We start from the raw sequence: 27,433 nt of genomic DNA, 5'->3' as shown, positions 1-27,433 counted from the left end.
CACACTGGCCCCATGCAGGAGAAGACCCTTACCAATTGTCCTTCATGGGGATTTTGGAAGCCCATTAAACTTTTGCAGTATTCTGACCACTCTCTTTGTTCTTGGCAACTCTTCAGCATCTAGAAAATATGGTCATGTCAGATCTGTAAGACAAGTGCAACTAAACTCATTTTTCATAGGCAGTCTGCCCAAAAGTTGGATCCTTGGACAATTGCCCAACACAAGGGAGAAGCTGGGAGTTTTCACCTATTTGCTCTGAGCTGAGAGGTGAGGCTGTGGAGACTTTTCCAGTTGTGTGGTACATTAAATTGTTGTCTTTGTTCCCAAGTAGCTAGAATATGCTGGATTCAATTAGTGTTCCAAGACACGTGAGAGATGTAGGAAGCTAGTATTTTGGTCACACTCTCAAAGGTTGTGTTGTTGGATATACAGTCCAACTCTTTCCCTCCATAAAGGAAAGCTGCAAGCTGGGGTTTATTTGCCCATTCACTCCTCACTGAGCCAAGGGGCAGAATTATGAAAAGTGCCTACCACTGTTCCAACCACTGCCTTGTCCCATGTGGACCTCAGGAGACTATCATATGTCAGCTCTCATAAGCTCTCCAAGACAGGAGGGATAGAAACCAGACTCCCAAGAGGGAGCTGGAACAGTTGAACTGTTGGATGTGTGATTCAACTACTTGGCTCCTTTGGAAGAAGCTAGGGCTTCTTTGTATTTGTTTATTTCTTCCTGCTCATTCTGCCCTGAACCAAAGGAAGGAGCTGCACATGTGTCAAGTCACTATCCATTTTGGTAGACCCAGGAGGCTGGTAGATGCTGGCTGGCTGAGAGAAGTGAGCTAGAAAGCACTGTCTTGGGTAGGAGCTATACAAGTTGGGATATTACATGTGTACTCCAACTCCTGTTGTCTCCACTGAAAATCTGGGAGCTAAGAGTTCCCTGTTGATTGTGCTGGGTTGGAGGTTATGGCTAGAGGGCATTTCTGCTTTTCTTTCTGGTTTTGATATGGCTGGAGTCTCACCTAGGGTGAAGGAGTCTTTCCACTAACTGATGGGTTTCTCACAAAGGAAACTGATCCATGTGGTGCTTTTAAATGTGGTGTGTTCATGGGGGAAGGAGGACCTAGGACTTTGTGTTCCTCAATCTTGTTGACATCACTTCTGTTGCACAGTAATTCAGTCTCCATAAAGAGTAATAATAAATTAGAAGAGGGTAGGGAAAAACCATGCCTTCCTATTTGAAAATTCCCAAGCAGCTTGAAACTTGTCTAACTTATTCCTGATATAGATTCATGATATGATGTGGTGAAGCAAAGAAAGGCTGTAATTGAGTGAAGAAGAAGATGTTTGAAAGGCTGTTGATTTTCAGGAATGAAAACTTAGTGTATCAACAAAAGGTGAAAACCTAGTTGTTGTAATACTGTTCAGAGACAATTTATTTAGAAATTAGCCATACTCTCTAAGAGACATATGGTATCAAAAGACAAGCACACACAGAAATACCTATATGGAAACAGAGTTATTAAAATAACATTATGCTGGATTATGTTGACTAGTCTTTTCCATTTATTCTATGGTAGAAAGATAAAGAATTCAGTAGAAATTTTACTTAAGCCATTATCTTCCTGGGGTCCATGGTTGGGTTCACATACAGCAAATATCTCCCACTTATTGAACCACTTATAGATTTGTGAATAATATCATGTAGGATGTTGAGGCTTTAAGTGCATTATGGACAAAGGTTGAATCAATCCCTCCCTTTCTTTATCTTCCTCTCTCTGTGTCCAGCTCTGGCTCTGGCTCTAGCTCCCTCCTTCCTACCCTTCTGTCTCCACACTTAAGAAATTGGAGCAAACAGAGGCTATCAACTAAGATAGTGAATTGTGAAATCCATACAACACAACAAACAACTGAGGAAATAACAATGTTTAACTTGGAAATGAGATCATTTAGAATTATAGAGTGGGCAGATAGCTATATTTTATATTGAAAAACTATTGTGTGGGAATAAACTTAAGTTATCTATGTGCATTTATTCAGTGAATTGAAGTAAGTTAGAAGTACATATAAACTCCATCACTTTATAGAATTAGTTCTGAGTGATTAGGTAATGAATGGTTTATTGAGAGAAAAGAGCATTATGATTAAAAATACTGAGTAGAGAATTTTTAAAACATAGAGTACAATTGACTTACTTGACTGCCATTAGAAACAACAGGCCAAGTGCAGTTAGAACCTCAGGCAAATTTCCAAATATTTACTGCAACCCATAAGTGAGGTCTATGAAGAACCATTCATGAAGGGGTGATGTTTGCCTTTTTCCAGCTGTGATTGGCAGGTCACCGTATATTATGGTTCCTATTATGCAGCATTGACATCTAAACTCAATATTATAATAAGAGCCTGCTTGTCACCAACTAAGGCAGGCTTACAGCTGTGAGCAGTTAGTCTAAAATGTAGTTCAGATTCTATCTTGGAGAACGTGCTTGGACAACCAAGTATGTATTGACTACGATGTACCAGCATGAATTCCAAATCTGAGATATTGCTGAATTTTTAAGAAGGATAATAAATTTTTTACTTAAGTGCAGACATTCAGTACACACTGGGAAATCTCAGGAAATTTTAATTAAACTTATAATTTAATTAAATTTAGTGTTGGTGATTAAGAATTGTATCACCTTCTATTAAAAAAAGTTAATATGGTTGTTAACTCTACCCTTAAATAGGAGATTTTCCCCCAAGTCTCCAAATATCAGATAGGCAAGGAACACAAATTGATTTGTTTTTCCAACACAAAAATATGTGCATCAGAATGAGTGATAGCCTCTAAAATAGTCATAGTAAGCCTATCCTCTTTGATTGACTTGTCAGTTACACAAGAAAATGAGTCACATTATTCACTTCATGTTCTTGAACAAAAATAAGATTATCCAGTGCACTCTCTCATCTTCTTTCCATACTTAGAGGTAATTGAATTCTGGCTGGTTTAAAAAGTCAAATTCATCTTCAAAGAATCAAGATTTACTACTTGGCAGATATTGAAGACATGCCCAGGACGAAAGGCAAGTCCAGAAGGAAGGGCTTCAGGAGTTTGCATCCAGCCACACAGGGCTTCTTCCTGTCCTTGTCTTGGGCAAAGTCTCCATTGTTGCTGGGACCTGGAGCAGGAATTTCCTTCCCCTGCTCAAGAACCAACAAGTCAGCTCTTAGTTGGGAGGAGGTGTTGTGCCCCTCCCCCTGGTTGAGATTTTTGTCCTTCTGTCCTTCCATGGGCAGCAATTATCTTTTGCATATATCCTAGTGGCCAGAGGATTTTCTGTCCCTTCCCTGGAGCCAGATTGACTTTGCTTTTACCACTCTCCAAAAGCAGTAATCTTTGTGTGGCCTTTGTGAGCAAGAAGGGTTGGTGCTCAAGCAACTTAAAGCTTGTGCTTTGTGAGAGAAAATAGTTCAGGGAAATGAGCAGAGCCTTAGGACCATTTCCTGGCTGCCATCGATCATGCAATTCCCTCCTGCACTGCAGGGAAGGGTCTTGTCCCCAAACTTCCTCATAGTATCTAATGGAAGCCCGCAGGAGGGAGCCTACCCATGAGTGCCACCTCCCCTTCATTTGGGACACCAGCTCCTCCACAGTGACACATTAGCTCAGGTGTTTGTAATGAATAAAGGATGGACAAGCACACGTGGGAAAAGCTATGTCTTAGAAAGTAAATCTGTTTTACAGAGCTACTCTTAGTGTGTGAGTGGCATTAGAATTAAAAGAGCAAATACAAGCATGCTGCAAAAATTTGTGGAAACTTGAATTAAAAGGTAAGTTTATTTTGGTACAAATTATTTTGAAATTCATACATATGAGAGCTCTTCAAAAGGTTCATATATAAGCATATGAAAAAAACTATGGATTTCAAAAAAATTGCACCAGAATAAACATCTTTTAATTCAATGTCCGTGAACTTTTTGAAGTTACCTTGTATGGTTTAACACAACTGTCAAAGTGGAACACGTAAGAGTCTGATATCTATAAGTTGCTGATTTACCGAAATTCCAGCTCATTGCATCTCCCTTCAAGATCTTCTGCAGCCCTGGGAAAAGGAAGCATTTTGGCACTAGGCCATCAAGGGCTACCGATGACCATGTCTCTGTCTTAGTGCCTTTTGTTTTCCTGTTGGCAGAATCGCATCGCCAAGCGCAGCAGGAAGCTGGTAGACTACGACAGTGCCCGCCATCACCTGGAAGCCCTACAGAGCTCCAAACGGAAGGATGAGAGTAGGATCTCGAAGGTACAGACCCATCCCATGATGGACACCACTCTTCATATCTTATGACCTGTAGCAGCAGCTTTGCTTTTAAAACTAATGTGTCCACCTTAAAAGGAGATTGGAATCAGGACAGAATTTACATAAACATGGTGCTTGTGGGTTGCTTCTCATTGTTTTCATTAAAATAAGGTGTTTCATGTTATTGTAGAATTTACATGTGTGACACTGACCCACACGTTTTGATCAGCATAAACTTCAGGTACCTGTTCAACACTTGCTCTTCATTCTCTCTCCTTAATCCAATAGCCTATGAGCTACAGAAAGGTAAAACAAACTTCTAAGTTCATACCATGAGTAAGCTAGCATTCCATTGCCAGGCATGTGTTATAATACTTTTCCCACACTTTCTGATTCTTCAAGATGCAGCTTAAATATCACCTTCTCTTCTATGGAACCTTCTCTGTTTATGGTACCTTCTTCCTTATAGCATGCTCCATAAGAGATCATAAATCCCTCTTAAAAATACATCTTGCAGTATAATTATTTAGACTTCCAATGAGACTGGGAATTTCTTGGACAAGCTTCCATGTCCAGTATCCAGAGCAGAGCTGCCTATGTGGAAGGCAGTTAACCTATCTTTGTGAAATAAATGAATCCACCAGAAACTGCAGGAGTAGCCATTGTCAACAATCTAGTTTCCTGTTTTAGAGAGTCTTATTACTTAATTTCATTGAACAAAAAAGATAGTAGATTTTAAGCAAATATTTCTCCTTCCCAAAATGTTTTCATGATGCTGGATGACTATTCCTATGTTATATTCGATGATGCTGTTGTACATAGAACTGCCTTGTTTTTTAGTGTAAGCACACATTGTATATTGTTCTAGGCAGAAGAAGAATTTCAGAAAGCCCAGAAAGTGTTTGAAGAGTTTAATGTTGATCTGCAAGAAGAGTTACCATCATTATGGTCGAGGTAAAAATTTTTCTGTACATGTTGTACATGTCCTCTATAGGAATTGCAGAGTGGTGATTATGCCTTGTCTTGTCCCTATTGTCTTCCCTATTGTCCACACTGTCCAGTAGAAGTATTCATGTCTATACTTTCCAATATGGCAGCTACTTGCTGCATGTAGCTATTGGACACTTGAAATTTGGCCAGTGTGACTGAGGAACTGAATTTTTTTTTTATTTTTTTTATTTTGTTTTATGATTAATTAAGTTTTATTTTCCTTATTTGCTTAAGTTATTTCATAATTTATTTATTGTTATACAAATACTAAGACGAGCAGATGCAACTGTCACACTGAACATCATGATTTGGAGGCTACAGTCGACAACTTGATTGTGTTCTTATTGCTCTCCCTGCAGGCATGTTCTGGAAGCTGTGTTCTTCCCTAGCCTCTAGGTAAATCCCAGGGTGGGCCCCACTGCCTTTCAAGTCCCTCTGAGATAACCACTGAGTCTTTGGATCACCCTAGTCCTCCGGACATCCTCAATTCGATCCGAAGTTCAAGCTTCTGAGATGGAAGCTGTGCTGCGCGTGTTTCTTCTACCTCTTACCATAGTGCTGACCCTCCCAGAATCAAAGTGGGAAGGGGATAGGACTGAGGAGACAGAGGAGAGGCAAGGGGGCTGGAAACAGCGCAGTTGATTGAAGCACGCATGACCTCACTCACGGCTCAGAGAAGTTTTCAGGGGACTTTGTCTTGGAGAACTTTGTGGAGTCTCCGCCAGGGCTCCTAACACACAAGAGGCACTCTCCCTTCCAATTTCCTGACTGGGGGATGTATTTGTGGGCTCAACATCAGAACTTCCCTTCGGGGTCTCAGGATCTCACTGTCCGCTCCAGCATCCTCCTCCTCCTGCCTTTTTGTGTTGCCACGTAGCCCTTGTGGTGTTCACCTGGCCCTCGAGGAGAAACGGCTTCCTTGGATCTGCCGCTGGTGGGATGAAGTTCCTTTCCAGTCACTGCTGTGTATGAGGCTGAGGCAGACTTCTTATTCCTTAGCTGCCTCAGGCATGAGTAGGAACTGAATTTTGAATAGAATTCATTTTGTTATTTAATTGATTTAAATTTCAGAAACCGTATTTAGCTAACTGTTGGCATATTAGATAGCACAGTTTTAGACATTGACATATTTCTTAAATGGAGACCCGAATTTCATCTGGAGGCATTAGGAAGATTGTTCTTAATCTTGAAATCTATACCCTTTCAGCTCTTTGTGGAATTTTTTTTTATTCCAGGAGTTCATATGGTTTTCTAGCTTTGAAGAGAACCCTCTACTTTACTCCATGACCTGTTACAGTGAACTCCACCTATCCAGGCACTAAATATTCCTATTTATAGGTACTCTGCATTTCTCATGGCCTGAAGTGCATCTTCTGTAATATGTCCTAAAAACCAAGCCTTTTTTAGGTGAAGCTGGGACTTATGTTCTTTATTTTCCATCCTCAACCCCATGCTACCACCCAAATAAATAGCATCATGTGCCCCTTACCATATTGCTGTAAGTCCAGTCCTCTAGCTCTAACTTCAAACCAGTTGGAACTTAACTATATGAATTCTAGTGGTTCTAACTTATCTTCCAAAATTTTAAGCATTTGAAAGTCTGAATTAGAGTTTATCCATTTCCATGTTCACCCCTAGTGCTCTCAACTCTTTGCCAATAAAGGCATTCAGCATTTGTTTTTGAATTGCTGAAACATCTGATGTGCACTTCGGTGAGTTCATTGTAAAACCACCCATTAGAACACATCTTCAATGTTCAGCCATTACTCCAGATTCAATATGTGAGAAATTATTTGAATTTACTCATTCTTTCTGGTACTGGATCTCTGGTGGAGAGGACATTACTTGGTTCTTGAACTTGGCCAAGAAAGAATTCAAAGCCAGTTCCCGGCAAGCAAGAAGCAAAGTTTTATTAAGCAAAGTGAAAATACATTGGGGAACTAAGAGGGCAGGCTTAAGGAGAGGCTGCCTCCATCAGCTCCTGGGATTGTCTTCTATTGCCTGTATCTTAACTGAGAGGTGAAATGTTCCTCCCATGGGGCTGGAGTTTTGTAGACTAGGGAGAGGTTTTCTTGGAAAGAATGGGAAGCTGTTTCAGTTTCTGTATGGTAGGATCCAATTTGTCATGGTGATTTTGAAGGCCGAGTAGCTTGGAAACCACAATACTGATTATATTATAATCACCCTGGGGACTTCTAAAGAGCAGGCAGCTGGTGTATCTTTGCCTGGATCCAGGCCAGGGAATTCTGTTTTTGTTCCTCCTTTAGGCAGGAAAGATCTTGCCAGATATCTTGTCTCTCTGGCTGCTGATTGGCAGTGGGTTTAACCGTGTTTAATCACTGTAGCACAGGTGTCCTAGCCTGCTCCCCTCCTCCCCACCCCCTTCCCAGCTCCCTCTAACGGCAATCCAGCCACCTGCTCTACCATTTCAACAACTGATTTTCTCCCCTTTGGTACTATTTTTTCTGGACTCCTAAGCCTCAAAGCTTTGGTTTTGTACAAGAGCCCACAAATCATCAGTGGAAACCCACCATTGTTCTTCAGTGCAGCCTCCTAGATGAGTTGCCACTTCACTTTCTGATCTCACTGCCACGAATCTAACCCACATCATCCTTTTGTGGATTATGAGAGTCTTGCCCTAGCGTTTTCTTGACCTCTTCTTTCAGAAGTCCCAGCTTGACATGTCTGTGATCCACTTAGGACTTTACTGTATGTACCTGAGAAGACACATCCTTTCCCCCCATAAAGACATTTTTAAAAATATTAGGAATAACTTTAAATGTTTTAACTTATTTATTTGAGAGATGAAGAGAGACACACACAGAGAGAATGACAGTGAGAGACAGAGAGACACACACCTACACAGAGGCAGACAGACAAAAGAGAGCTTCCACTGTCTGGTTCATTCCCTAACTGTCTGCAATGCCCAGTAATGGGCCAGGCCAAAGTTAGAAGCTGGGAACTTAAGCCAGGTCTTCAATATGAGTGTCAGGGGCCTGATTATTTGAGCCATTATTGGACCTACATTAGTCAGGGGTGTGGTTGTCTTAACCAACATCTTAACTGCTGTGCTAAATGCCCATCCCTTGTCCTCCAATGAGGATTTTGAACAGCTGGAATATATAACTTTCAGGGTATATATGATTCAAATAGTTATTAAGCTATTCATGCCTATTTAAAATTCACAGATTTTGTGAAATGGTATAGTTTTCTGGAAATATCCATATTTTTTGCTTGTATATGTATAACTTTGGCAGCTGTGTCTGTGTATACTGAAGACATACATCTGGTTCATCAGTCACTCTGCAGAGCTTATTATCACCCTCCATAAATGCTCCATCCTGAACCAGGTTGCCATTTGCCTACAGTAAGGCAGTTATTCTTTTCATTCTCCCTGTAAAATAGTCTGATCTCCAGTGTAATTATTTCATTGCTTCTTAAAACTGATCTTCAAAATGGCTTGGGTATCACAATGTTCAGTACTTCTAATTATGAGATAATATCCCTGGGATATTGGAAATCACCAATCATGAAATAATACCCTTGGGGAGGGGCTGGCGCCATGGTGCACTAGGTTAATCCTCTGCCTGTGGTGCCGGCATCCCATATGGGTGCTGGTTCTAGTCCCGGCTGCTCCTCTTCTGATCCAGCTCTCTACTGTGGCCTGGGAAAGCAGTAGAAGATGGCCCAAGTGCTTGGGCCCCTGCACCCACGTAGGAGACCTGGAAGAAGCTCCTGGCTCCTGGCTTTGGATCAGCACAGCTCCAGCTGTTGACACCATTTGGGGAGTAAACCAGTAGAAGGAAGACCTTTCTCTCTGTCTCTCCCTCTCACTGTCTATAACTCCACCTCAAATAAATAAAATCTTAAAAAAAATACCCTAGGGTTAATGTATTGGGATTATGATTAGTTTGTTTTCTAGTGATCCCTGCAAGCATCCAAAGTTAGCTTTAACAGATGATATTCCAAGCTTATGTGCTCTCCTCAAATAATATTTATTGAAATTAAAGTAGTTGTCAGAATGCCTTGTCACATGAAAGACTTTGTAGGAATTTAAAAACAAAAGGTGTATCTGAGAGATAATTTTGGAAAGAAACCTGTTTTCTGGTCAAATATGTTAGAAATGATTCAATGCTTTTTAAACCACTCTAGTTGCACTCAGGGCTTCTTTCTTCTTTAGAGCAATCCACATATTGCTATGTGATGAAAACCTAGCTTAGACTTTCCTTTCTTTATAGTGTGTCAATATAAAAAGATACCTTGAAGTAAATTCAAATTACTTGACCACAATAATGATATACATATATATGATGTATATATGGTGTGTGCATCTGTGTGTATGTGTGTTGTGTGAATAAAAGATCCTTTTTGAATATTTTATAATTTGCCAGGTATTGTTTTATGTATTTTATATATTAGTAACTGCTTATTGTCACAATTACACATGAAGTACCAAAGGACTATATCAGTTAAACACCTTGCCTGTGATTGTAATGTGCATAGATTATTAAGCTGGCATTTAAAAACACTTTTGTGGTTCTTTCTGTCAATCCTGCTACCTGTTTCTGGGGTCTCTTTTTCTCTGAAGCAAGACTTTATGCTGGTCTGATTTTTCAGGTTACTTCATAAACGTGTTCTTTTTGCAGCCATGTAGCTCACTGTTGAAACTGAGGTCTATTCTTTGTGTCTGCCCTGTCTGCTGTGATGAAGCACATAGTACTGGACTCTCAGTGGTGGGTGTGGATTAAGTCATCAGAGCGTGGAGCCCTGCATCACACAGTTCATAACCATTCAGATGTGGAGTGGACTGTTCTGAGGGGGACTGTTAGGTCCAGTAGAACTCTAGTGTTGCTCAGGTCCTCTGTTTTCTTACTGGTCTTCTGCTTCTGCTGTCGCGTTAATTATTGAAAGTGAAGTATTGAAGCCCCAACTGCTGTTGACCCTATTTTGTTGGCTTTTGCTGCATTTTTTAAAATTTCTTTTTAACATTTTATTGAAATACAGTATACATATAAAGAAATGCACATAAGTGTACAGATAAATGAGTTTTTGGTCCTCTGATCACACTCATAACCACCACCCAAAAATATAAAAAAAAATAGACATTTATTTAATCTACACAAGGTATTTTTTTCTGGTCATCTGCCAGTTATGGATATTTATCTAAATAGTGTAACAATTTCAGATATGCTATATATTAGGAAACACAATTTCAGCATAGTATAATGGGAATTTTTTTTGCTAAATATATTGAAATTTCAGTATATTTAACAGAAATGCACTTACACATTGATAACACTAGATCAACAAAATGTAAGCAAAAAATATTCATTAGTGAATCACAAAAGGAGAAATACAAATGGACAGTAAATATATGAGCAAAAAAGTGTTACCTCTAATGAAAGCAATCTAAGTTTGTAAGTCAGTTGAGATACTGACTTCTGGCTATGGAATTTACAAAGGTTATGTGTTGGGCAATGTTCAAGGCTTAGTGAATGTAAATGGTTCAGACAGTGAGCGTGAAGGCTTCCACTGGCCATGCCTTTCACCAGCATTGCCATTCAAGAAGCCTATTTGAAGGAAATGATGAGGCTGTGCACAAAATTTTAATTATGGATATTCTTTAGGGCCGAGAGCTTCAGCTGGGTCTCCTATGTAGTGTTTTCTCTAAGCCAGCAGCTTCAATATCTCATGGAATCTGCTAGGTATGGAAATCTCAATCTCCAATCCCAGATCTGCTGAAGCAGAAACATGCACTCCAGAGGTGTCTGATGCACACTGACGTAGAGACCCTCCATGTCATGCCAGTAACTGAGTGTTAGGGGCGGTTGTACTGTATGCCACGAGACGTTTTTCTGTTTAACAGATTAGAAAAATGAGCATACTTTGAGTTAGAATTTTATTTTAGTTCAGTATTATTTAAATTATGGAAAGAAAATCTAGTTTTAATGCATTTCATTGCCATTAAACATTTATTGGGCTGACTGGCCTTTCCCTCTTCTTTCCTCTTTGTATTTCCATGTGGTAGACGAGTTGGATTTTATGTTAATACTTTCAAAAATGTCTCCAGTCTTGAGGCCAAGTTTCATAAGGAAATTGCTGTGGTGAGTAATGATGATTAGTTTTACATATGGCATATAAAGTAAAGGAAAGTTTATTTGGAAGTAAATGAAGTAGTATGCAGAAAATTCACCCTTTTACATGTTTCTTTTGATACTGTTGTATTATTTGCAGCGATATTTTTACAGTGTTTTCATAGTGACCACAAAGTCTTCTATATCTTTTGAAGATTTTGTTAAAGACTCACTGTTATCTTTTTTAGCCACCTGATAAAGTTAGAAATCTAAAATGGTACTTTAGTAGATGAGAAATTGGTCTTAGATATTCAGATAATTAGCAACTCTACTGTTGATTAATGTCTCTTAATTCCTCTGGGTGGTTGTGTGGCTATTCTCAGAGAGTCAATGTGAATAATGAAAACTTTTGTGTCTTGGTAAATAAGTATACATAGATATAGATATGGATTTTAAATTTGAAACATATTTAGAATTTAAGTTATCTTGAGGTCACCTTAAGTATAATATACTCTAGTTTTTTAATAAATAACTGTCTTGGGGGGAATAGCCTGGATTGGCGCTGGGATGACTTGCAGCTAATAGACAAGTGGCCTCTATCCCCTTAGCTTTGCCACAAATTGTATGAAGTGATGACAAAACTGGGTGACCAGCATGCTGACAAGGCCTTCACCATTCAAGGAGCTCCCAGGTAGGCTGTTTTGTTGTGTGTGTGTGTGTGTGTGTGTGTGTGTGTGTTTTTAATCAGAGCTGAGTTCATTTCCAAGCACCTTTAATCTGCTGCAGCTTGTGGACCAACCTATGCTATTGCATTCATTGTATAAATCCAAAAAGAGCCCTTCCACCCAGAGGCTGACATTAATCTTAGTTGTATGTTTTCACATTTACTTTTGGCATGCATTTTGCCCCATGAGAGTTCTTGCTGTTATCACAGTAGAAGTATCTGTCTCTCCCTGGTTTCCATGGGACTTGATAGCCATGGTGTGAATTTTGATATGCAGCTTCTAGTTGCATACTTGTTAGCTTTCTCCAGAGAAGAAGAGAATCCTCAGGATTCATGTTACTTATTCCTGATCCTTAGCATTGGTGCTGACTTTAGTGATGAATCCATTTGGGAAAAGGAAAGAGCAAGTAGGTGAGACCCCATTATCATCGGTCATCCTCATTGTAGCTCTCACCAATGCTGTGTTGTTGCACATTGCTGTAGCGAGTGTGCTGGCCAGATATACTGCAGTCCAGGGATCTGTAGGTTGTCTGCCTCACCAGAGTTTGGTTTCACACAAGCTCTCTCCTGCGGTTTTGGAATCCACTTTTTCCCATCATTCTCAGGCATTTTGTACTCAGAGAACTTAGCCTCACAAGCCTTTGGCTGAGAGTCAGACAACTCCCTGTTCATTTGTATGACTGTGCAGCTAACTTGCTAAGCCTTCCTTAAGTAAGCCCAGCAACCCCTATGATTAAAGGTCTAATTTGTATTTTCAACCAATAGGAAAAAGAAAGTACTATCAAAGTGAATGGCTTCCAAGGTGATATGCAGTCCTGCCATTCTATTTTTGCGATTTTAATATCAATCACTCAAGCACATACATTTATAAAAACTCACAGTCATATGCATGCAACAACATCTACATATGCTAGTGTTTGGATCTCCTTAGAATCTGTTACTTTCCCTGCCTGTTGGATCAGCCATGCTTGCAGTCTCTACTATGCTGCTTTTCTAAGTGAGCAGTAAATCTGTTTTCTCTTTCTAAGGAAAGACCATTGCCTGAAAGAACATAGGAAAGTGACAGTTAATGTTTTCATTACAATTATTTCAACACTGGGCTAGGCACAAAGGAAGAATCAGAGTAGAAATATCAAAATGATGTTTTAGTGTTTTAAAAAAAATTAAATACATGAAAAAAAATCAAGGGTTGCTCTTGAAATGAGAGACAAATACATTTGAAAATTACAGTGTTGCTGACTCAGATCAAGTGAAAGGAAAACAGGGCCATGTCCACTTACCAAATGTTCCTTTCATTTTTTCCAACATTGCTCTGCAGCACGAGGCGGTGAGTGAGATCGTTGGAATCTCCGAGGCATAGCCGAGGCTGTGTTTCCTGGCAGAGGCCATGATTGCTGGCCCCTGGCCCAATCATGCAGTGCGTCTGTGTTCTTTCAGAAGGACCCAGTGCCCTCAGCCCCTTGAATACGTAGACCCTGCTGCTGTGTTCGTGCTCTTTTATTTTGGGGACACAGGCTGTGTTCCTTTGAGCTGTAGGCTTTAGAAATCCTTAGAAAGTAGGAAGAGTCTCCAGTGCCCCAGTACATACATTTGGGCTCTTCACTGGCTCCTGGCCCGTTGTGCAGAACACGTTGTGTTCTCTCCAAACGTTACTGAATCTCATCCATTAGTGATTTGCATGTGCATTTCCAGGTGTCGTGAGTTGAGCCATCTTTTTACAAGGTGTAGAACGAGAAATAATCAGTGAATTTATTTCCAAATGTTATCTGAAAGCCCTACTACAAAATGTGTATTAGAATTATGTTGAGGATGCCTGTGGTATGACATTGATAATTTTCTGTGTAGACTTTTCTATAGATTGTGACATGGCAAGATTCTTTTGTAAATTAAGAGTAATTCTAGTTAAATTAATGTAGCGTATTTAAAAGATTCCTTCAGAGCTTGTTTGGCAGAGTGGAAAGAATAGAACATTTGTGTTCAGATCCACCAAATTGCTGTGTGACTTTATGGTGGAGAGAGAGGGATGGAGGGAGAGAAAGAGAGAGACAGAGAAAGAGGCAAAGCACTCCCCACATCTGTTGATTGATTCCTCAAATGGTCAGCTTGGGCTTAGTCTGGCCAAAGCCAGGAGCCAGGAACTCAAAGCAGGTATCCTGTGTGGGCGGCAGGAACCTAGTCACTTGAGCCATAACTGCTCCCTCCCAAGGTTCTCATTACTGGGAGGCTAGAGTTAGGAACTGGAGCTGGGAATCGAACCCAGGCACTCAGATGTGGGGCATGGGCATCCCCAAGGGTGGGCCGAATACCTGCTCCATATGGAGAATGTTGAATCTTTCTGTGCTCCACTTCATGTAATCACCTATAAAGTGGGAGCATGGCTACTGTGAAGATAATATATGACTGGGGTCTGGCACATGGTGGATAATAAATGATACCCATTAATCACCATCACAGTCTTTAGCAACCAGAGTTAACCTGGAAGGAGGGAATAGGATCACAAACAGTGCCTGCTGTGCTTCAGGATTTCTGTGGGATGGAGATCAAATCAGCACTGTTGACCAAGTGAGTACTGTGCCTCAGAAGGACTCTTGATCAATCCCCTGTGTTCATCTAGCGATTCGGGCCCCCTGCGCATTGCAAAGACGCCATCACCACCGGAGGAGCCTTCACCCCTGCCAAGCCCAACAGCTAGCCCGAATCACACGCTAGCACCTGCGTCTCCTGCACCTGCCCGGCCCAGGTCACCTTCACAGGTAGGAAGAGATCAAATATATTAGGGACTGGAAGAACTCATGGGGAGGTGTCCCCATCTGGGATCATCCCATGGTGCTGGGCCTTAAGAGAAGTCTGTCTCGTCCAGGAGAGGGATGTGTGCAGCTTTAAGCATTGTGGTTGCCACTAGGGAATCCATCTGCTTTCCTTAATCACTCACCCCATGTTTGAGCTTGTTGGGCCTTCTCACCACATCCATGGCTTCTCCTCTTCTACCATCCGTTGCTCTCAGAATCCTTTCTTTTTAAGGCTCCATTCAATCCTACCTCCCCCATGAAACATTTGGAACAGTTACTGTCAAGAAAAGCCATTGCATTTGTGTGTCGTTTCACACGCTCTTTTACCATTGTATTGCCCATGAGTAGCCGCTCAGTAAAACTGTCTGGAACAAATATATGAAAAGAAATGGGAAGGGTCAGGCAGAGGTAATGAGAGGGAAAAAATGCCCCCCTTATGTTCCCAACTTTGGGTGAAAATAAGTTCCTGTAGGAAAACCTGAAGCCCCCAGTCCAAGGCAGGCTTTCATGTATGTGACTGAAACTCAGGAAAGTTGTAACAAGATGTGTGTAACCCAGGGGCCTCTGACGTTCTCACTTTTCAAAATCATGGGAAATGGAAGCTCCCTCTAGTCGATCTCGCTGATTCAAATGAAAAACTTGCTTGGTTTAGTTTGAAATTCTAATTGACTGCTGACGTGAGAGATCATTTTCGGTTTATTTAGAGGAGTTATTACCTGAGTTTAACCTTCAGGGCCCTGCAGCCCCAGGCACAGGGCTTGTGTTGAGATGATGGATTCTCACAGCCTGAGTTTTCCCCCTTGGACCGTTGCTTGTCCACAGAGCCACCCAAGTGGAGGACCTCGTTTCCTTGAGGTGGGGAGGCTTGTTTCCATGCTGAGATCTAAGTTTTCATCAGAGACCCATCTGTCCACTCACTGGGTTGCTGTGACATTTCTGCATGTCTCTCATGTCATTAATATGTGGATCTAATGCTTCCTAGACAAGGAAAGGGCCTCCCGTCCCACCTCTGCCCAAAGTCACGCCAACGAAGGAACTGCAGCAGGAGAACATCATCAATTTCTTTGAGGACAATTTTGTTCCAGAAATCAGCGTGACGACGCCTTCCCAGGTGAGTGCCTGGTTTGGGGCCAGGATGCCCATGAAAGACCTCGGGAGAGCAACGCTTTGGGGTCAGCTCTAAGAGAAAGCAGCAGATGTTAGAGCCAGCAACACAGTGTTAATCACCAGTCAGGTTTGCTTCGATTACTTGGGGTGTCTCGAGTATTCTTAAATACTTGTACAGTATTTTAAAATACCAATTTTTTAATTAAGAGTTGTGTACACTTATTTTGGAAAGATGGAAAAATACTGAAAAGTGTAAAAAGTATAAAATGAGGAATTTTATATTTGTTTAATTCCTGCCACTCCAACATACCACTGATAGGCTTTTGTATATTTCTTTTTAGTCTTTTTTAAATATGCACTGATTTTATACCATAACGTTCAGATTATATTGTTATTTGTTCGTGACTTTTCTATTTAATTTTATTGAGTATTTTTCATCAGATAATAATTGTCTTTGAAAAACATATTTTAAAAGATTTTGTGTTATTCTTTTTTTTTTTTTTTTTTGACAGGCAGAGTGGACAGTGAGAAAGAGAGACAGAGAGAAAGGTCTTTCTTTGCCGTTGGTTCACCCTCCAATGGCCGCCGCGGCCAGCGCACTGCGCTGATCCGAAGGCAGGAGCCAGGTACTTCTCCTGGTCTCCCATGGGGTGCAGGGCCCAAGCACTTGGGCCATCCTCCACTGCACTCCGTGGCCACAGCAGAGATCTGGCCTGGAAGAGGGGCAACCGGGACAGAATCCGGCGCCCCGACCGGGACTAGAACCCAGTGTGCCGGCGCCTCAAGGTGGAGGATTATCCTAGTGAGCCACGGCGCCGGCCATTTTCCTATTATTCTTATTTAATTGCTGATTCACTCCCCAGATGCCCTCAATGGCTAGGACTGGGCCTGGCCAACAGCAGGAGTAGGAAATTCAGTTCAGGTCTCTCATGCATGGCAGGAACCCAACTACTTAAGATATCGAGGGAGCACGAAGCTGGAATTGGGAGCTGTGCTGTGACTTACACCCAAGCATTCCTGAATAGGATGCTTGCATCTCAACCAGCCTCTTAATCGCTGTACCAAATGCCGAACTGAAAAAAAAAAAAAAAACAAAAAAAAAAAACATGATTTCGCCATAGTATTCTATCAGTTATATGTACCAACCACTGATTATTGGCCACAAGTTGCTTCCAATTTTTCTGTTACTTCACCAGCATGCAGGGGCATCTGTCTCTAAATTAATTCACGTTTGTGCTTTCTGTTATTTCTTTCATATTGATTTCTAGTAGAGTAAAGGAAAGTACAGCTAAAAGAAGGAAGCAATTTTAAGTCTTTTGCCTTCAGCAAGGTCGTGTCATTTACCTGATTAGGCAAGTTGAAAGTGCCAGTGTTTCCACCTGGGTGCCCATGCCCCACGCAGAGCTGTCTGCAGACCTGCCCCATGAGCAGCTGAGTTGTCTCATTGACTCAAAAATAGTCCTAAGTTCAATGCTACTCTAATGTCATTGAAACCACCCCTGTTTTACCAGAAGTCTCCAGAGAAGTCATGTCAATACCATTTCCTCCAGTGTTCTCAGGGTTAGAAATAATATTCATTTTACAAGCGGTGCTAATGTAGTACTGTAGGTACTGAACACGTCAGTAAGCAACACTGTGTGCAATATCTCAATTATAATCACACCCTGTTGGTAATAGTAGTGATGGCATATTAATAATAACAGGGAGCTCAGAAGATCAAAACTCCAGAACAATGCAGTGGCAAATCACCATTTGGCATCCCTTTCAAGATATTTACCAACAGACACAATACTTTGAACCATTGTTTTACTTCTTTGGTTGTTTATTCGAGATGTTGTTTGGTAAGCTCATTAGGGCTGAAGTGTGAGTTTGTAGCCGCTTTGATTGGGGGTGGGGATTGTGTTTATCAGCCTGTGGGTATGTTGTGTGTCTGTGGGCACAGAGACCCTGCCAAGGATGGCTGTTGTAGAGCCTCATGGTCTTTACCCAGCACTTCACAGTGACCCTGGCACCAAACTTGGGAGGTTTCAGGTTCCACCCTGTGACTTGTATTTTCACCTACCCAGCTTCATTGTCTTTCTGCCTATGTGAATTTTCAAATTGAGAATTTTTTTAGGGTGACATTACCCTAACTTGGTTAAATTTCGCCTGGGCCCTCCAAAAGTATCCTCTTAATCACATCACAAGTTAGGGACTTTGGTTTCCAGCAAGCCTGTGCACTTAGCTGAGGCCAGTCAAGTAGGAGGCAACTGAAGGAAGGAGAATGTGGCACAGACTGGCTCTGAAGGAAAGAGGGGGTCCAGACGTGTTCTGTTATTTTAAATGTCATTTATGGTTTGCAGGCTCATAGATAAGGACCCTTCATGGTATGGACAGAGAGAAGGGGAAGGATCAAAACACTTTTCAAATTACAGGTGCCAGGAGAGGCCCCCAGGTCATTCTGGGTGCATTACCATGTGCTGATCCATTGAGGGAGAGTGGTGAGAGAAGTCAGGGGCTGGGGGAGAGGAAAAGGGAGCATCCTACCAAACAGAAGCACCCTGCAGCTGCGGCTCCTGTGAGGATGCAGCCCCCTGGTCCAAAGGCTACTATCTCGGGTGTGCCAGTGATTCAGGCCCTGATCCCAAAGCTCCTGTCCGTCCACACCTTTCATAACTTACCAGGTGTCACTTCCTTTAGTTGGTCAGGTAACTTCAAAAGAACCAACCATCTGAGACGTTACGAGCCTGCGCCTTTTGGGGGTTCAGCTCCAGCCTCCTTTATATTGTTTTCTTTTAGTCTTGGAGGAGACAGAAGAGGGTTTATATTAATTTTTTTTTTTCTGAATCAGAGAAGCAACCTGGCTCCAGCAGCTGGACCACAGAGAATTATTTGAAATCTTTCCATTGACTAATCTGCTCTAGTCTTATGACAAAATTCAAAGACAGGGGCCTGTGTTAGGGCGTAATGGGTTAAGCCACCACCACCTATAATGGCAGCAATCCTATATGAGTGCCAGTTCGAGTTCCAACTGCTCCACTTCTGATCCAGCTTCCAGCTGTTACACCTGGAAAGGCAGCAGAGGATGTCCCAAGTGCTGGGGCCCTTGCCTCCACATGGGAGACCCAGGTGGAATTCCAGGCTCCTAGCTTTGGCCGGGCCCAGTTCTGGCCATTTGGGGAGTAGACCAGCAGATGGAAGATCTCTCTGTGTCTCTCCCATTCTATGTAACTCTGCCTTTCAAATAAAATAAAAAAATCTTTTAAAAAATTACACATTCTCTTATAAAAGATGCAAAGACAAGGAGTGAAGCAAGCTTTGTATTTCAGCCTACTTTCTGGCTTATTGAGTGAGATAATTGAGCCGTGTTTAAAAACATGCAGAGGCTGCCTTTTTCTGAAGGGTCTTTACAATGTCCTCCATTGTGTGTTCCTCAGTGATCAGAGATGTTGGAAGCCATTGAAATCCACATGGTGCAAATCCATGAGCATCAACAGAGTACTACAGAGAATTAACAGATTTTTCTCCAGGGGAATATCCTGCTAAGTCAGGTGTATATCACGATGCTACTTATAATTGGACTGTATTTCAAAATAGTGTGGCTTACTGTCTTCCAGACTTAGAGCTGCTGGACATAAACACATGTATAAGAGGGTCTCCAAAAGTTCATGGAAAATCCCTACTATGAGAAAACTACATTGATTTCAATATTTTGCACCAAAGAAACCTATCTTTAATTCCATTTTTCATGAACGTGTTGATGTCCCCTTAAACATGTGCTTATAATATTAGATGTATAGAACAGGTGATAGGTCAGACTACATTTAAGAGAATGAATCATACTGGGAACAGTGTGTTTGGCAGTGCATAGGTAAATGGGTAAAAGAAAATAAATAACAGAGTCTGGAAAAATGAGATGCCAGCTGAATGGAAGTGGAGGGTTGAGAGCCAAACAGCTGAGATGTCTGAAGAGCTTTTCGTCCTGATACATTTAGTGCTGTGGACTAATCCATCTGCAGTTTAGCTTCGCATTTTTTTTCTGAGTCATCCTACATTCACATGTCCCCCTTTGCTGTTTTTACCATGCACTTAATGGAGAAGAAAGCGTTTGTGTTAATCCTGCCCAGGAGCTCAGAATACAGGGAGTGACATACACCTGATTCCTGATGGATTTGAGGTGCTTGTCCATCCAGGTCATCATGATGGTGCTTCCCTCTTTGGTTCTGCCTTGGGACTGAACACAGAAATCCAGCAGGCCTGCAGAGCCCTCTAATGGCCCAAACCTTAACTAGAGCATGGAGGTTTCTCTGAGAAATGCTCCTGCCCACTCCAGGGGAAATACCTGCTTGTCAGACCAAAAGGCTTTACCTTGCTTTACTGGGTCTTAGTTTACAGAAAAAGAACTAAAGAATAAGTTCATCTTTTCCTATTTTTCCATCCCAACAAGTATTAAATAGAAAACCTGTGCATGTGTGTGAATTATTCTTAGAATAGCATTTTCCAAAGTGAGCTCTTGAGCCCTGGTCTTGTTAGATGCTGGGAAGCAGGGTCTGCTCATATGAGACTAGGAAGGGCCTCGTCCTCTTGCTTCCTCATGGTTCAGGTCAGCATTTTCAAGATTCTTGAAGAGTTCTGTAGAACCCGTTTACTGTCTGTCAACTCCTTAGGGCCTTGCAGGATGCCGTAAACGTAGGTAGGCACTCAAACAGATGAACAATAGGAGAACAGTTGATCAACTTGGGGGATGGCTGAAAGGATCTGCACTGCACTCTTCCTTTAAGGCTGTATCATAAATCTTAAGGAACGAATGCTTGACACCATCATTTTAAATGATTCTAACATCACAAATGTGCACTTGCTTGGATCCTCTCATTGTACTGTAGTTAAGGCCTTTATTCACATTATCTGTAATTATCCCACTTTAGCAATCTTGTTATAGGTTTACAACCACAAAGTTAAATTTCACTAAGCCACTGATTCATCATAATTATTGATCAAATGCTAAAAACTTGACTCACTGCTAGATATTATAAATGATTTTGTGATCCATAGGTGACAGTTATTTATGTTACATGAAAAATAATGTTCCTAAAATCTTTAATCAAATTTTCTGTCTTAAGCTTCCCATTTGGCCCTCTTGTCCTCATAGGGAAGTTGTGAGAGTCCAGCACAATACCTGGGATGTAGTAAATGTTCTAAAAATATTTTAAAGAAAGGATAAAAGATGAAAAACCTATGGAAAAAGTAGTACCTATGGCCTCATGGTAATCCAGTTCACTGTGTTACAACTTAAGAAATCAGTGTGTGTGTGTGTGTGTGTGTGTGTGTGTATAGGAGGAGTGTGCATGGGTGGTTACAGCTGGGGATCACGCGATTTGGAGCCTGTTAGTTCTGAATGTTTTGACCCTGTAGGGTCAGTTGCAGTCTGTTATCTGTTATCCTTATAAAAATGATGCCTCAAAGGTGTATGACTAATGTAAAAAATTAGTGAATAGTAAATATTCCCTTGTTACTTAGGTATTTATCTTATTTCAAACTTGTAATACTTTCCTTGGGAAACAAACAAGAGAGAACTCCCCTCTACCGATTCTCTCCCAAGTGCTTGCAATAATGGAGGCTGGGCCAGGTTTCAGCCAGTAGCCAGGGAGCCCAATGCAAGTCTCCCATGTGAGTGGCAGGTCCCCAACTACTTGGGTTGTCACCTGCTGCCTCCTAGGATGCACATGAACGGGAAGCTGGAATGTGGAGCAGAACCAGGCCTCACATCTGAGCACTCTGACCAAAGTCTTTGCCAGGCAAAGAACCACCCACGTATCATTTTAAATAGCAACAGGAGATATGCCATAGTGAGGTTAACTCACCTCCTATGGTCAGATTTTTTCCTTTTCCCCCTCTTCTTAATTAGCTCTGTTGATGTGTGATTGGGAGCTTACAATTTGATAAATTTTGACATATGAACATACTGATGAGATGATCACCAGAATGAAAATGACTATATTTGTCACCCCCAGAAGTTTCCTGTGTTATTTTATTATCCCTCCTTCTCCTCTCTAGCTGCTCCACTCTCTCCAAGCGAACATTAACCTTTTCTCTGCTGTGCATTAGCATGCATTTGCTAGAACTTTATGTATACGGAATCATAGTCTGGACCCTGTTTGGCCTGACTTTCATCCAGCAACATTATCATGACATTCCATCATGTAGCAGCACATGTCAGTAGTTCATTGCTTCTTATTAGTATTCCATTATATGGGAATGCCACCGTTTATCTTTTCATCTGGTATGTGGATATCTGATAGATATAGTTTCGGGGGCTATTATAAATAAAGGTACTGTGGACACTGTGCACATTTTTATGTATACATGTCAATGCCCTTGGATAAATATGTATGAATAAACTGACTAGATCATATAGTGGGAATAAGGTTAACTTTTTAAGAAATACTCCATTTTTCTAAAGTGGTTGTGCTATTTTGGTTCAATCAGCATTACATAAGAGTTCCACTTTTCTACATCCTTACCAACACTTGGCATGATTAGTCTTTTCACCTTTAGGCAGTCAAGTGGTATTTCATTTTGATTTTAACTTGGATTTCCCTAATCACTAATGTTGTCAAGTATATCTTCATGTACTCATTTGACATCTTTTTTTTTTTTTCTCTTTGGTGAAATACCTTTAAAACCTTTGCAAATGTATTTTGTTTTTATTTATTGATTGAGTTTTGAGAGTTATGTATTTGGGTCTCATATCAGATATGATTTGCAAGTATTTTCTCTCAGTGTATAGCTTGTCTGTTTATTCTTGTAAGTATCATTTTAAAAAGAATTTTTTTGTTTTTCTGATCTTAAAATCACAAAGGTTTTTCCTTATGTTTTTCTACAAATATTGTGGCTTTAGAAATTACATTTAGATCTGTGACCAATTTGGGGCTAATTTTTATATGTGGTGCAAAGCATGAGTGATTTTCAAAAAGTTTATGGAAAATACATTTATGGAAAAAACTATAAATGAATTGTAAAAATTTTACACCAAGATATATTTGTCATTTAAATTTTTTTCTGCGACATTTGAAGTCCCATTATATTGTTTGAATTTTATTTCTTTACATATAGTGATTCAGTTATTGAAAAGTCTGTCCTTATGCTATTGAATTGCCTTTGTACCTTTGTGTAAAGTTGGTTTTCCACACGTGTGGTTTTGGTTCTGGATTCTGCTTTTGCATTGACCTGTTTGCCTGCCTTTGTGCCAGTGCCATGCTGTCTTGGTTACAATCATTTTACGATGTCTTAAAATCAGGTAGGATCAGTCCTTCAACTTTGTTCTTTTTCAGACCTGTTTTTCACCTCTAGGTTCTTGGAATTTCCATATGAATTTTAGAATCACTTTGTAAATTTCTTTTTTATTAATTTTTAAATTTTTTTATTCTATTACTTTATAAATTTCTACTCCCCCCCCCCCCCCACACACACACCAAGAAATCCTTCTGGGATATTGTGTTAGTTTCCTGGAACTTCCATCACAAAAACAGTAAACAGAGTGGGTTAAAAACAGCAGAAGTTTATTCTCAGGTAGTTCTGGAGGTCAGAAGTGCAAGCTCTCTGAAGGCTGTAGGGAAGCTTCCTTTCCTCTCCCTCACTGCGCGTAGTTGCAGGCAGCTTAGTGTCCCCTGGCTTGCAGATGTCTCACTCCAATCTTGGCCTCCATCATAGCACAGCATTTTCTCTGTGTGTCTTCTTTCTATAGGATTCCCTTTGTGTCTGTCTATCTTAATTGTCCCGTTTTGTAGGATACCAGTCGTTGGAGTAGGGCCCACCCTAATTCAGTATGACTTCATCTTTATTTCACTACATCTGCAAAGCTGTGATTGGTGACACTCCCAGGTTCTAGATGAGCAGCATGTGGGGGACCCCGTTCCATCCAGTACAGAGCTGGTGGGTACTGCAGAACTTCCAGTGGCCCTCTGCAGACTCTGACTGAGAGATGTGGTACTGAGGTCTCAGTGGCAGGCTGGACGGGCAGTGAGGTCAGAAGCCGCTGACTGACCGAAGCCCTGCATCCGCTCGTTCCAGCTGTATCCATGAACTACATAGATATAGCAACAATAACCTTGACCAGCCTGTCTTCCTCCTTCCTCCAAAGGGGAGGCCTCTGTACTCTATGCTTTGGTAAGGATTCTGTTAGGCAATGCAGATACAGTGCAGTTTGAAATGCTTTAGAGAAGTCAGTACTCTTTTCATCGTTAGACTGCACCAAAATGTGTTAACGTGCGGTAATACTCATGTGGAACCTTAGTGCCTTGTTGTGACATAGTCAGTGAAGCCACCACCTGTGACAGTGGCATCCCATATGGGTGCTGATTCAAGCTCCAGCTGCCCCACTTCTGATCCAGTTCCTTGATAATAAACCTGGGAAACAGCAGAAGAAGGCCTCAGTCCTTGGGCCCCTGCACCCACGTGGGAGACCCAGAAGAAGTTCTTGGCCCCTGGCCATTGTCGTCATTTGGGGAGTGGACCAGCAGATGGAGGCAATCTCTCTCTTGCTCTCTCTTTCTCTTCCTCTCTCTGTCACCCTAAAACTGTCTTTCAAATGAAATAACATATGTATAACTAAAATTTAAAAATAAAATTTGAGCCAATATGAAAGTTGATGGAAAACAAAATTCATGTAGATTTTGAAGAGGGACAAGGGAGTAAGTTTGTGATTGTACTTACTAAAAAAGAAGGAAACTCAGAATACCATTATCTTTGTGAAATTTTATAAAGCTTATATTAGGAGTAATCATGATACAAATTAGAAATATTAAGGCTAATAGCACGAAATATAAGCAGCTTTCCTTCTGCAATGAATACTGATATACTGACGAAAGTATTAATTTATTATGCACATCTCTCTCAGCTTCTCATAGATTTCTAGGTTTTAAAAATTTTATATATGACCAATTTTTTAAAAAGATTTATCATATTATTTATTTGAAAGTCAGATTTACACAGAGAGAAGGAGAGGCAGAGAGAGAGAGAGAGAGAGAGAGGTCTTCCATCCACTGGTTCACTCACTAATTGGCCACAATGACTGGAGCTGTGCCAATCTGAAGCCAGGAGCCAGGAGCTTCTTCTGAGTCTCCCACGTGTGTGCAGGAGCCCAAGGACTTGGGCCATATTCTGCTTCTTTCCCAGGCCATAGCAGAGAGCTGGATTGGAAATGGAGCAGCCGGGACTCGAACCAGTACCCATATGAGATGGTGGCACTGCAGGCAGTGGCTTTACCCACTATGCCACAGCACTGGCCCCAGTGACCAATATTTTTAAGGAATTTATTAATATATTAGATTCTCAGGGTCACAGCAAATCAATGATAATTACTACAACACAATCATCATATTAATGCAATATTAATACAAAAGGAACACATTCAATGTAGGTCATAGATACAATTCTAAGAATATAATGCTAACCTTCCTCCCTCTCTCATCTTTCTTTATATTTTTAAAATATTTGAGATAACAGATTTTTAATTTATGTTATATTCAAATGTTTAATATTCCACTAAATAAAGAGTTCAACAAGTAAAAAATAAAAAGACTATATTTCAGTAGGAATATCTGCAAGAGTCATAAGCAATATTCAGTATTTTTTATGGACTTATTTACTTATTAGAAAGGCTGAGTTAGAGAAAAACAGAGAGAGGGAGAAAGAGAGTCTTCCATCTCCTGGTTCACTCCTCAGATGGCCATAACAGAGCTGGGCCAGGCCAAAGCGAGGAGCCTGGAACTCCATATGGGTCTCCCATGTGGGTGGTAGAAGCCCAAGTACTTGGTCCATCTTCTGCTCCCTCTCTAGGCACATTAGCAGGGAGCTGGTTTGGAAGTCGAGCAGTCTCGACTCTGATCAGCAATCGTACAGGATGTTGGCATCACAGACAGCAGCTTAACCCGCTATACCACAGCACCAACCCTGTGACAAATATTAATGTAAATAGCTGCTGTTCTTTAAAGTCTTTCTCTAAACATCACTTTCCAAAGTGCAGTGCTTTACCCATTGATGTGACCTTCCAGTTTCTAGAAAGCAGAATGGTACAAAAATGAAGTTTCTGTCGAATGCTAAAAGCATGTAACTTGAATTGTGTGAGAAGTGACCCCAGTTCTCCTCCCTGTAGTTTCTGGAGACTTTGTCAGCCCTGTCCCTTACTGTATAACATCCCGAGTCAAGGACAACTTCAAGGCCACATTGTCTTCTTATATTATGATACCACAAGTAAATGAACAGATGTTCATATTTAGCTCAGATTTTTCTGTTATTATTATAGCAGGACTTTCATTCTATCTATTTGTGTCACCATGTTTTTAACCCAAGTGTGTTATTAAGATGGAAGCTCATTTTGCAGTGAATGTTGGAATACCTGTCCTCACTGTCCTCCTTTCCCTCTCTGTCTCTCAAATACACGTGTGTATTGTTGAAATGAACAGTATTAAGGATAAAGAATGGATCACAGGGTGTTAAATCAAGGCAGAGGGTACCACTAAGAGAATGGGCAGGTGTGATGTAGTCAGCAATACACATGGTTCCTTCTTTTTTAAATGTTAGCCTCATGACAGGGAGTTACTAGAGTGACCCATTTTACGCATGGGGTCACCTGTAATCTTTGATCCAGGTTCTCTGAGCTAACAGAGAAGGACATTCCTTGCAGCTTGCTGGTGTTAACACTTATATCTCAGGAGCTTGTTGATTTGACCCAGAACTGGGTAAAGGAAGGTACTGGAGCCTGGACTTGTTTCAGAGCGGATTGGGATATGGTTGGCTGGAGGTCATTGTTGCCGTCTCACCACCTTTAGCTGAGTGACTCTGGGAACATGAGAATGAGCCACCTGGATGGTAAAGGACTGGGAATATCAAATGATGGGAGGGATTCTACAGGAGCCGTGCTAGGAAGTCTAGTCAGCTTCAAGCTCACGCATGTGTTGTTTTAGCAGAATGAAGTCTCTGAGGTGAAGAAAGAGGAGACGCTGCTGGATCTGGACTTTGACCCTTTCAAGCCTGAGGTCGCATCTGCTGGCTCTGGGGGCGTCACCCACTCACCCATGTCTCAGGTATCAGCTGTTTTTATTTATTTATTTGTTTTGGATGTCTCAGGATGATATTTCATAAATCTTTTTTTAAAAAAACTATTTATTTATTTGAAGGGCAGAGTGAGAGAGAGAGAGAGAGAGCAAGAGGGGTTAAGATCTTCTATCCTCTGGTTCACTCCCCAAATGGCCACAGCGGCTGGAGCTGGGCTGATCCGAAGCCAGGAGCTGGGAGCTTCTGCCAGGTCTCTCATGTGGGTGCAGGGGTCCAACCACTTGGGCCGTCTTCTTCTGCTTTCCCAGGCTCATTAGCAGGGAGCTGGATTGGAAGTGGAGCAGCCGGGACTCAAACTAGTACCCATATGGGATGCCAGTGCTTCAAGCAGTGGTTTTACCTGCTATACGCCACAGTGCTGACCCCCTTCATAAA

General features: G+C 41.2%; 1 protein-coding gene across 9 annotated transcripts in view; it reads left to right on the top strand.

Moving 5' to 3' along the window:
- The window catches only part of AMPH (amphiphysin), a 225,320-nt gene that overhangs the window by 149,686 nt on the left and 48,201 nt on the right, over window positions 1–27,433 (top strand). For 5 of the 9 annotated variants that reach the window (XM_051853304.2, XM_051853302.2, XM_070059745.1 and 2 more), the window contains exons 6-12: window positions 4,176–4,283; window positions 5,149–5,234; window positions 11,299–11,374; window positions 11,953–12,035; window positions 14,683–14,821; window positions 15,840–15,968; window positions 26,908–27,027. In XM_051853304.2, the coding sequence (XP_051709264.2) occupies window positions 4,176–4,283; window positions 5,149–5,234; window positions 11,299–11,374; window positions 11,953–12,035; window positions 14,683–14,821; window positions 15,840–15,968; window positions 26,908–27,027 (741 nt within the window). The remainder of the gene's footprint in view (window positions 1–4,175; window positions 4,284–5,148; window positions 5,235–11,298; window positions 11,375–11,952; window positions 12,036–14,682; window positions 14,822–15,839; window positions 15,969–26,907; window positions 27,028–27,433) is intronic. The other 4 variants (XM_051853305.2, XM_051853303.2, XM_070059744.1 and 1 more) reach the window with 1 other exon arrangement.

Source organism: Oryctolagus cuniculus, chromosome 16 (genome assembly GCF_964237555.1).
Source record: "Oryctolagus cuniculus chromosome 16, mOryCun1.1, whole genome shotgun sequence".
NCBI classification, from domain to species: domain Eukaryota; kingdom Metazoa; phylum Chordata; class Mammalia; order Lagomorpha; family Leporidae; genus Oryctolagus; species Oryctolagus cuniculus.
This window is presented reverse-complemented; position numbering and strand designations above follow the sequence as displayed.